Here is an 11975-nt window from a genome sequence, read left to right on the forward strand (position 1 = left end):
AAAAACTGTAAAAAGTTTATAACTAAAAACTATTAGTGCTTTATATAAGAAAAAGTACGTTTAAAATTTTTTTGATAAATTTAGTCTGTAATTCGCTTATGATAAGTTATGTAAAGTACTGTTTTTTGTGTTGGGTTAGAACAAATAAAACTAAAATTAATAAAGTTTATGTAGTTATTGATAGAACAATTAGATTAGGGGTGGGCAACATTTTAAGTTAGCAGACCAGATGTTGTAAAATTTAATTTTTAATGGGATGGAGTCAATTTAGTTTCAAAGACTTTTTTTTTGCTTTTCACTTCAATCTCAGAATATCTACGGTAGGTTTTATAATTTTTCTTTGGCGGGCCGCAGGTTATACTTTTCATGAGCCGCTAATGTTTTACCCTTCAATTTGTTGAACACTAGTGGGCAAAACGTTGCCAACTTCTTATTATAATGTATTCTTTACATAAGAAATGACGAAAGTTTAGAAACCTAAAAATAGAAAAAAATTAAAATTAGTTATCAAAAAGCTATCAAAATATAAGCTAGGAGTCTTTGTTTAAATTATAAATAAGTCTTTGTTTGAAGATAAATTTTTACCAGATAGTTTTAAAACCTTTTTCGGTATATAAATAAAATACAACATTTTTTAACGAGATCTTGAAAAAACAATATTTTATATCGATATTTAATAATTAACACCGGCAAAAACCTCCTACCTACCAGGGTGGTAAACTATTTATGCATAATAACTTAAAAGACCAAGGCCATTTTGAAAGGCTACAGGTTTAATTGAGGAACATCAACTTAAAACTAATCGAAAAAATAGATGAATTATACAAAAACAGAATTAAGGTACAAATTTTCATATGTTTTAGGAGAATGCTAGTAATTTCTTTATCTCTGAGAAAAGTCATTGTTTTGACATTAATTAGGTTTAAAAGATTTTGGATTATCCTTGATTGTAGCAAGTTTTTATTATATTTAAAATTGCCAAAATAACGCATAATTTAAAAGTAATTTAGTATACTTTGACTAATTTGTATTTTTAAGCAGACTTACTGCCTATCATTTAAAAAGTTCTATTGTTGTACTTGTAAGTTTATGATTAATTTAGTCGTTTAGTTTGTTGTATGTTTTCTTTCTTTAAAAACTAGTTACTTTGTTGTTATAAAATGCAAAAAATAAGTAGTCTAAGAAAAAAGGTGAGTGTAGGTCGGTGACCGAAAGATTAGACCATAATTATGAGCATAGATGTGTTTTTTCGCTACCATTAAACTAATAAAAACAAATTCTATTACGTTTTGTTTTGAATCAGTAGTTAACTGCTAAAATAGACCTTAAGCCTTATTTGAATATAAAAATAGTACACTAAGTTTAACCAGTACAAAAACATTAATGTGTTGTTTTAGTTTTAATTTTGAAATGAAAAAATGTGCGAAGTTGTTTTTCAAATAAACTAAGTATCATTTTTAATTTATTAAGACTACTAGTTGTTATCATATTTCAAAAAAAAAAGAATACAAATAGTTTTAAACAGCTTTAGCCTATCACTTTTAATAGATATTTTATGTGTTAAATATGAATAATTTTAAAGTAAATACCGACTCACTAGCAAAACAAACTTAACGCACACTAGAACACGAAGTATTACGTTTTATAACAAATAATTTATACGTTGTACGGTTTTATTAAGCTTATAAAACATCAAAAATATATTAACTTCTAACTATTATAACTAGTTCATAAAAAGTTAATAGTTTTTTTACCAAGAAATTTTCATTAATATTTAATTTAAATGTAAAAAAAAATAAAAATTATTATGATTTAAAAGTTTTAAGTAAGTTTATTTAAATGCAGATAATGGTATTCTAAGCATTAAGGAAAGTTTTAAAGGTAGTAAAAAAAAGAACTTATTTTAAATAAAAAATCAAAAACTTAAATCTTTAAATATTTAGGAAACGATAGTCTTATTAAAGAATTAAAAGATTATATAAAGTTATTTTTGTTACTATTAAGATAAATATAACTTTAAAATTTTCAACTACAATGAACATTTAATTAGTTCAGTTACAACAGCTAAAGGATTAAATTCGAACTCATGGCATCTGTTTGTTGTCACTGTATCTCCTTCAAGACGATCAAGTATGGCTACACAAATTGTTGCACCTTTTATGTTGAGCGTATTAAGAAAACTTTTACAACATATTTCTTTCATTATTGATAAACATATTAAATTAGTTTTTTAAATTTTAATTGCACACTCGTAATAAAATGATGAATACTTTTTGCATTTTAAAAAACTAAAAATGATTAGTTTTTAAAATGCTATGAAAACGAAAGTTACATAATTTTTAAAAACTAAATAACGTCTAACATCTGGCGCCATATCTTCCGCACAGTGAACTCATCATGTTGACTTCCATTTCAATGTTTCGAATGCCGCACTCATCATGAGCTTTTTTGAGGAAACTCATCTTTTCAGCAGAAGTATAATTGCAAAGAGCACCATCTAGTCTTCCTTGCTCTGTTAAAAAAACAATAACTTTAGAAATTTTGAGTTTAAACATGATAAAAAAATTAAAACAAAATCCGTGAATTTCGCAGTAAAAATAAAGTTGTAATTGTTATCCACTAAAAGTTTTACACACAAATTCTTTAAATGTTATATTTATGTAAAAAATTACCTTCGTAAAACCCTTCACAGCTCATTGTGTTCGCTATTTGTATTTTTATTTTTAGTTTATTTCCATACAAAAGCAGTTGTTCACTTAAACTTTTGTCACATCTACTTTCATATTTAACAATCTTTCCACAGACGTTCTTAATTTAAAGAAAAAGTGTCAAAAACTTTACAACAACTGAATTTATTTATCTATTAAATTAGTTTTAAAGATATCTTTAAAAAGTTACAAAAACTTAAAGGTACATTTATTTTGAAATAAAGTATTAAATAGTATATTTTAAAATATCTAATAATCGTAATAAATAGTTCGATTAAAACTGATACGTGTAAAATTTTCAAATAGTTATTTCAAAGTTATTAAGAGTATAAGAAAAAAAATTAAACAAACTTGATTGAAAAAAGGTTGAAGAAGTCCATTGTAAGCACGGTCAGTTATTATAGTAGTACCTGGTTCAACTCCTTAGTATAAAAAAAACTGTTATACATATATTTTATAGTTTTGGTGACAAACTTTTTTATTAGTTCAGCATTAAGTTTCGATTAAAATTCTTAATTAGAAAAATATACCTCAATAACCGTTAAAAATAAAGTGCAGAAGAAAAATTATTACTCAAAAAAAGACGAGCGTTAACTTAGCTCGATTAGAATTTTTTGCATTAAAAAAAAAATGTCCAAACTTTCGATCCAATTATTTTCCTTATCTTTAAAGCTAACTAATGTTTTTTTTTTGATTCTAGAGAACGCTTAGCCTTTAATTGAAAATAATCCATTGGATTGGGGTTTTAATTTTAAGTGGGGCCCCTAAGAAAAAAAAAAATTGAATTTTTACTCTAACGGATGTTTTAGCCAAAAAATATATTTTAACAATATATTATTATAAAAGATATATTTTATTATTATTTTAAAAATTTTAATATTCTTACTGTGCTGTGTTCTCAAGGGTTGATGTTTTTATTTTTCCAAATTTTTAATTCTTTAATAGTATATACAATTATGCCCGATTGTAAACTTCAAAAACCTTCAATTTTCTAACGGTGACTGTAGCAAAATATTTTTTCAAAAACTTATTTTAGTAAACTTAATCATTACTATTTTAAATGGTTTATGCTTTTCTTTTATCTAAACAGTGTTTATGTAAGACATGTTCCATGTACGTTATACTAAATTTATCATTAACTGAACATGAAATCCCTCATAAAAGTAATATGTACAATTAGTGATAATTTTAGTAAAACGTACATGGGACATGTCTTACATAAAAACAAATTAAATAAAAAAAGCGTAAACCATTTAAAGTAGTAATAATTAAGTGCATTATAATAAGTTAAAACATTATAATAAGTTATATTGCTACAGTGACTGTTAAAAAATTGAAGGTTTTCGAAAATTACAATCAGGCATATTTGTATATATTATTAAAATATTAGAAATTTGAAAAAAAAAAACAACCTTTGAGAACACAGCAAAGTAAGAATATAAAAAAAAAAATAAATGAAATATTTTTTGTCTGAAACATCCGTTAGAGTAATTATTCCAAAAAAAAAAATTTTTTCTAAGGGGCCCCGCTCAAAAATTCAAACCCCAATCTAATGGACTTTTTTCAAATTAAAGGTAAAGGAGAGTTCACTAGAATTTAAAAAAATCTTAGTTAGCTTTAAAGATAAGGAAAGTAATTGGATTTAAATTTTAGAAATTTTTTAAAAATAGCAAAAAATGCTAATCGAGCTAAGTTAACGCTTGTAAAAAAAGTTCTTGCAAAAGTTTTTAGCTTTTCATAAAAAAGTATGAAATTTAATCTGAACTGTTTATGTAATGAAACTTTAAAAGAAAAATAAAACTTTTAAAACAGATTATTTTTGCAATAAATATAAAAACTCCTTAAAATATATAAAATGTAGATCTGTATTAATTTAATAATAAGATGTAACGTTAAAATGCGTTAAATCCTTGAGATCCTGATAAGCTAAGCTTATCGGAATATATACCACATATTTTTTTGTGTCAAAACTCTTTTAGAGCTTTTTTAAGACTCCGTAGACCTGTTCTTAAATTTATTTGAGAGCAGTGAAACGCCGTTAGTCGGAATAAAGTTTTGACACAAAAACATATGTGGTTAATTTAATAACATATATGTTAGAAAATAGAAACTTAAGCCTTCATGTAAAGTTGAAAATTTTTCCAGATTCAAAAGTATTTGAATTTATTTTGTTTAAATATTAGCAAAAAAAACTAATAAATTTAACATCCATTGTGGTTTAGATACTTTTAGAAGTAGCACAATAAAATAAATGTAATACCCTTTATGATAACCTTTTCTTTTAAAAACAAAGTTAAATAATTTTTGCGTCAATTAAAAGGAAATAAAATAAAATAATAATTTTATGTGTACTTGTTGACTTAAAATAAAACTTTACTTAGCTAACTGCAACTTGTTTACATAATTAAGTATAAGTAGAATTTTTTTTATAATAAATTTAAATTTTGGAGAACTCAAGTACAAAAAAAAGTTTTAGCTTACATTAGACTTTTTTGCATCTGTTGTGCCTAAAAATGATAATTTTGTAGCAGAGAATTGTAATTTTTGCTATATCAAAAATCAACGAAATAGTAGAACTTTGATATTTAATTATCTCAAAACTCTTAATAGCTAAAAAGTTTTTCTTTTTGAGTTGCTTTTTTATATGATTTGCTGAAAGAGTTTTAAATGCTTGACTCCAATGTCGGGTCGGATGCACCCTTTTTACAGTTATAAAGTTTGTCGTAGTCTTTCCATAAAAAGCGTACTTTTGATAATTATTAGTTGATCTAACTATCTTATTAATACTTTTATAAGTAGTAACTGAGGTAGTTAATTATAAATATTCACGAATAGATAGATTCTATTAAATCTAAACAATAAAAAAACTAATAACTATTATTTTAATAAAATGATAAACAATGAATTTCACCGCACAACCAACAACAACAGCATCCGATACAACCTACCATCGGTTTCGTCCTTTCTAGGACTCATCAGGCAGGTTTAGTCGCGAGAAACCGCTGTTGTAATCTTGATCAAGCGGGATTAAGTGCAAATGCACTGAAGCGACTGTTTGTGGGTAAAGTACAAAAAATTGACGCATCCAAATCGTTCACAGCCCAACGTCTAAGTCATTGTCAGCTTAATGTGAGATTTTAGTCACTACGCTCGTTTTATCAGTTTTAGCCAGTATTTATCTCGGCCGTCATCAACAAAGTTAAGATGTTTTATGCCATCGATAATAAACAATGAACTTCACCGCACGATCAATTTTTTGGACTTTGCCCACAAACGGTCGGTTCAGTGTATTTGCACTCTATCCCGCTTGGTTAAGATCACAACAGCCGTTTCTCGCACCTAAGCCTTCCCAATGAGTACAAAGAAGGACGAAATAGGTCGTAGGTTGTCTCGGATGCTGTTGTTGTTGGTCGTGCAGTGAAGTTCATTGTTTATTATCGATGGCATAAAACATCTTAACTTTTTGATGATGGCCGAAATAAATACTGGCTATTTTAATAAAACTCAGGTTTTTAATAGATGTGGAAGTTTTTCGCAGTTTACTCGGATGTATATTTTGTTAAATTGCAGCACTTAAAAGGTATACTAGTTATACTAGTTCGTAGCTTCTTTAATTCACATAGTTGCCATATTTTGAGTATGGCCTATAAACTTAGCATTTGTAAATAATACAGTTTCTTAAACTTAACTCGTCAAGTGTCTTGATTAACAAAAGCAGGGACGTAGCTAGCTCAAAAAAGTTACGAACCTGGAAAAAAATCAAAACATCTGAAATGACGCATGATAACGTCCTAGCGGGATTAAAGCAATTTAAACTACCTCTAATGTTATTGTTTTAATATGAAAGTAAGCTTAATACTTCAAAAATGAATGGAACGTTGAAGTATGAGTGATAACTGTATACAAGGCAATTTATTTGTTGCCACTTGTGTAAACCCATAAAACTTTCATTGAAATAAGTAAAAGAAAATTAAAATATAACTCAAAAACAGTTATATTGTTAGCTGTACAACTTTCGGAATGTCTATGAAAATTTTCAAAATCGCAAATTTAATGTAGTCAATAGAAACAACATTAACTTATGCAAGTTTTTGTAACATAAAGTTGTATAGTTTAGACTTTCGAAGAAAAATCTATTGATTTTATTAGAATCAATTTTGCAATGCCTAGCTTTTTGATAAATAAAATCTATATGAACTAAATGTATACAATCTAGAAGTTTTTAACTCGTTCAACTTTTACGATACTGAAAATGCTAAAGAATACATATATGTCAAAATTAAACTAAGCATAAATGAATACTAAAAACTAAGAAAGCAGGGCCTTTATAAACTGAAGAATTGAAACAAAAGCAGGTTTTTTTGCACAAAAATATACGTTTCTGCAGATTTGCAGAAATATACTAAGCTACATGCCTGATATACACAATTTTTAGAAACTCTCTTCTAAAAGAAATTAATAAGCAAACGTTATTTATCAAACTTTATAATTAAAACTATACCTATTCCACCTGAAGTTCCAAGTCTTATGAAAGCTGGATCTTTACATCCACAAAAAGTTAGCAGTTTTAGCATCTATTAAAAACAATTGTTAATTTAGTAATCAGTTTATACTTTCAGAACTACAAATAGCGATATAAAAATAAAACATTATAAACTTTTTCGTAAAAATCATTTAAAAAAACTGTTTTGAGCTACTTAAAATTTTTTTACAATAAAAATTAACGGATTTGAAAAAAAGCTTTCAAAACAAAGTAAAGTTCTTTTTTATTTCTTAGAAATTAAGCATAGCACATAAAACGAATAATTAAAAAAAGGAAGTTTTTTAAGGATTTAAACCTCGTGTAAAAGTATAGAAAATGAGTCCATGCCCATTCCATGACTTGCTGATATGCAGTTACCTACTTTGTACATACAATACCTTCCTCCGTTTACTGCTAAGTCTTTTAACACGTTTGTTTCTATATATATATATACACATTTCGTGTTATTATTTTATGTAATACTTAACACATATTCTTACTTTTCGCTTGTAACTTAATTTGTTGTTAATATCATAACACAAATGGAAAAAATCAAAATTTGTTTTAAAAAAATAAAAAGAATCTTTAAAATTTTTAAATAAAACTGTTTTTACATATAACTCAGCTTTTAACAAATGAGTATCATTGAGCTGCTGTGTCAAAAAAGTTTTTGTTGTTAACTCTTTTGAACATGCTCTTTTTTTAGAATTTTTTTCAGATAACCTTAAAAAAAACTAAATACGTTTTCGAACACTTTATAAAATAATAGTATATTAGATAAAATAAGTTTACAGTATAAATTATTAAAACAAAACAAAAATATAACTTCTTAAAGATTATTTAAAAGTATAGGTACAATATTTGATATTTCACAGCCGTCTGAAGAGTTTGATTTGTATGTTAATTGAAATTTTGGTATTGAAACTAATTATAAAATAGATACAATCTGAGTGTAACAAATATCAAAATTAGAAAAGTTAAAATAAACATTTGTCTTTTAATTTTAAAATAAATATATTCTGGTAGCTTTTACTTTCTTTTAATTTTCAAATTTTCATTTCACTACGTTTTTATATTCTATTTTAGTATAAGTTTTTTATCTATTTTTACACTCAGTATAAACTGAGCTATATATGTTCAAATGAAAAATAAAAAACAGTCAAGTATCCAACCCGTCAAGAAAAAATCCCGACTTCTTTTTGGTTGAAAATTTTATGTGAAACTAAATAAACTATATTTTGTAAATAAAACTTACAAATTTGCTAAAAAATTAGATGTTTGAAGGGTAAAATAAGGTTAGTTTCTCGACCCCTGAGTTTCAGTAAGAATTACAAAATGTACAGTTATATACTAAAAAAAATAAAAAATATAGCCAATACAATAAAACACCGTTTTTGTTTGGTACAAGTATAGACGAGATAGAAATGCAGTTATCACTTCTTTTTGTTATTAAGAATTATTAAACAGTTAAAAAAAACAATATGAAAAGTCTAAAATTGAAATGTTGTTATATTTAGTAGTTTAAATTTTTTAAAATTTTATTTTTCATAGCTATTTTGTTAAATTTGTAGATTTTTTACCTTTTTCTAGAGCACTGTTACTAGGTTTTCCAAGACTTTCATATAAGTACTCGGCAAAATGTTTCATTCTTCTATCCTTTCCTCCCATGCACACAAACTGTAACACTTGCTTTATTAAGGTTCTATATTTAATTGTTCTTCTTATTATAAAGATAAAGAAGACAAAAAATTATTTTTATTGTGATAAAAAAAATTTAAAGCTAATAAAAACACTTAAAACTTGATCTTAGTAAAATAATGTTCATATAAGCTAAAAAAAAGAAACCTCTATTAGAAAAAAAAGACTGATTATGACGCTAAAATGTTTGTGTAAAAACCTTTACATCTTTAAACATTCCTTTCACTTCTTCACTTGGTCCAAACCCTAAATGGTACCAAAAATCCTCCTTTGAATTGAGATGTGGATTTTTTTGAATTAACATGCTGATATCAGCTAGTGTGAGTGACTAACAAAATATTTCTATATATTAATAACATTCGAAACATTTAGTATGTAGAACGTGGCGCTATTTGAAGGGTTGTATTGTTTATTTAATGTGTGCTGTTCAAGCGCTACTACAGTTTTTGAATCAAGCGTTATGTTTGTTAAAGAGATCATTTTTTATTTAAAGAATTAATTTCATCTTATAATAAAATTTTGGTGTGAATACTGAAGTAATTTTTAAAAATGGAACAAAACTAATGTTATACATAACAACACTAGCATAATCCAAATAATGAACCGACCTTTAAAGCTCTATTTTAATTTTATATTTCAACTATCTACATTTCTTTTATTACTACTAATTTAGTTTAATCTAAAAAATTAGTAAACTTTAAACAAAAAAGTTTTCAGATTTTAAAAAACAAACGATAAAAATTTATAAGATGAATCTATTTAGTCAAACTTTCAAATCGCCATTTTTCATATATTTTTTTACATGAATAGCTGCTTTGTAATAGAAAACAAACAAGATCAAAAATAGTTTTTAATGAGTACTACTCTTGAGTAAAATTACTTATCTACTTACTTTATTTCGATAAAAAATTATAAATTAAAGTTTAAAGACGTTTTCAGATTCTAAAGATCAAAGACTCAATGCTCCCTGGTATAACTTTAGTTGGTAAGTTACCTATAAATTAATAAAAATAAAAATAAAACTTAATAAATAAGTAACATATCAAATAATACTATTTAGGCTAAAAATTGAATAAAAAAAAACTTATTAAGAAAATAACTGTCTGTTAGAAAAGTAAAAAAAAACATCTCAACTTTGTTGATGATAGCCGAAATAAATACTGGCTAAAACTGATAAAAATCAGCGTAGAGACTAAAATCTCACATTAAGCTGACAATGTCTTAGACGTTGGTCTGTGAACGATTTGGCTGCGTCAACTTTTCGACTTTACCCACAAACGGTCGCTTCAATGTATATGCACTTAACCCCGCTTGGTTAAGATCACAACAGCGGTTTCTCGCGACTATGCCTGCCTGGTGGGTCCTAAAAAGGACGAAACCGGTCGTAGGTTGTTGTTGGTCGTGCGATGAAGCCCATTGTTTGTTTATGTTAGAAAAGTAGTAAATATATTTTTTGTTTGTTTAGAAAAAAAAGTCTTAATATATTTATACATGTTTATATATTTTTATTGCGTAGACCCTTGCTATAAAAAGTATGTAAAACGTTAAAACATCTGTACAAAGAAAAAGTTTGTTTCGTATACTAAACTTATATATATAAAGAAAATAATATGATTAAATAAACTTAATCACCTTTCACAGAGCCCTTGTTAAAGGGCTTCTAATTAGTTTATTGTATATATTTGAATCAAAAAAATACATATGTTTCATACAAGCAATAAAATTGTGTGTAATCCTCAGCTGTTAAATTCGAATTTATATAAATTTGCTTTTAAAATATTTTTTTAAATAACTGTAAATTTTAACTGTGTTTCAAAAATAGTTTTAAGTTAAGATATACGTCGCAAACCGTACATTGCACACCACTAATGTATATGATTATAGTTATTGTAAACATCTATTAAAAAATTTTATATTAAGAATTTTCGTGCTCATTAAATGTTAAATATATAGGTAAATTACTTTTTGTTTTATAAATACTGTTTATTTTATATCTGCGATCAAAATTTATCATAGGTACTAACTTTGTTAAGAAATTTTTGTTGTTTATAAGCGTGTCGTCTAATATTATTTTTAATTAAGAAGTTTTTTATCCATAAACTTTTAAGAAAACTAATAAAAATCATTTGATGTATAAAGTTTACTAGATCGTTGAATAAATGAAACCAGAAATGACCACTAAAAGATTTAAATGGTTAATAAAATTTATATACTTACACTATTTATAATTAATATTATACTTTTTTAGCACCACAAATAGTGTACCATAGTTAGCCTAAATAAAGTTTTTATTGTAAAACATGTGCTTATTGTAATTAGGTTTTTAACGATCTAGCACAACAGTTTAAGTGTAAAAAGTATAACTGTTTAAAATGATTATTTAAAATAAGCTTCATTTATTCTAATTTACTTTTGAAAAGAAGTCAGAGCCAATCAAACCGATGCACATAAGCAGTTATACTTAGTGCTGAGGAATTTTATTTACGTTTTTTATTTTATAAGGTAGTTGATATTAAGATGCTATTACACAAAAAGTCATATTTGCTTAAGTTAATAAGTTTAAACCAACATAATATTAATTATCAAAAAATAAAAAAGAAAAAAAAATGTTTTGATATATTAAAAAAAACATAAAAAATTGTTAAAAAAAACATAAAAAAACATACAAATGCGGGCCGCAGTTGTAGTTTTAGATTTTACTCTTCAGTCTTGTAGCACACCCAAAAGTATTTAGTCTAGTGTAAGCTTCGAGTTTTTTATCTAAGACTTTTTTTTGTTTTTTACTTCAAACCTTAGAATATCTAATGTAAGTTTTAAAATGTTTCATTCGCGGGCAACACTTGCATGCTCACGGGCCGCAGGTATTATCTTTCATGGGCCGCATCCTAACTTAAGTAAACAATGTCGACTGGCTGTACTTTTAGTCTTTCGGTCGTAGTTTAACGAACTTACAATGTACAGTCAAGTAAAAAGTACCTTTAGGTAAAAAGCAGAACAAGACAAAGTTATCAATCGTTGGTGATGAGGTAGGAATTCCATGTTAACGG

The 11975-nt window shown here is 25.9% G+C and overlaps 1 protein-coding gene across 1 annotated transcript; it reads right to left on the reverse strand.

Moving 5' to 3' along the window:
* Nucleotides 1–1786: 1786 nt before the first annotated feature.
* Nucleotides 1787–9263, reverse strand: LOC145834542 (uridine phosphorylase 2-like). The gene is made up of 8 exons (XM_082941988.1): nucleotides 9128–9263; nucleotides 8811–8907; nucleotides 7547–7668; nucleotides 7210–7282; nucleotides 3060–3130; nucleotides 2673–2808; nucleotides 2363–2512; nucleotides 1787–2154 (listed from the first exon to the last, which is right to left on the reverse strand). Exons 1-8 carry the CDS (start codon nucleotides 9230–9232, stop codon nucleotides 2030–2032), a joined length of 879 nt encoding a protein of 292 aa, XP_082798114.1. The 5' UTR covers nucleotides 9233–9263; the 3' UTR covers nucleotides 1787–2029.
* Between the last annotated feature and the right edge of the window lie 2712 nt (nucleotides 9264–11975).

Source organism: Thalia democratica, chromosome 4 (genome assembly GCF_965202585.1).
Source record: "Thalia democratica chromosome 4, ktThaDemo2.hap1.1, whole genome shotgun sequence".
In the NCBI taxonomy this organism is placed as follows: Eukaryota; Metazoa; Chordata; class Thaliacea; order Salpida; family Salpidae; genus Thalia; species Thalia democratica.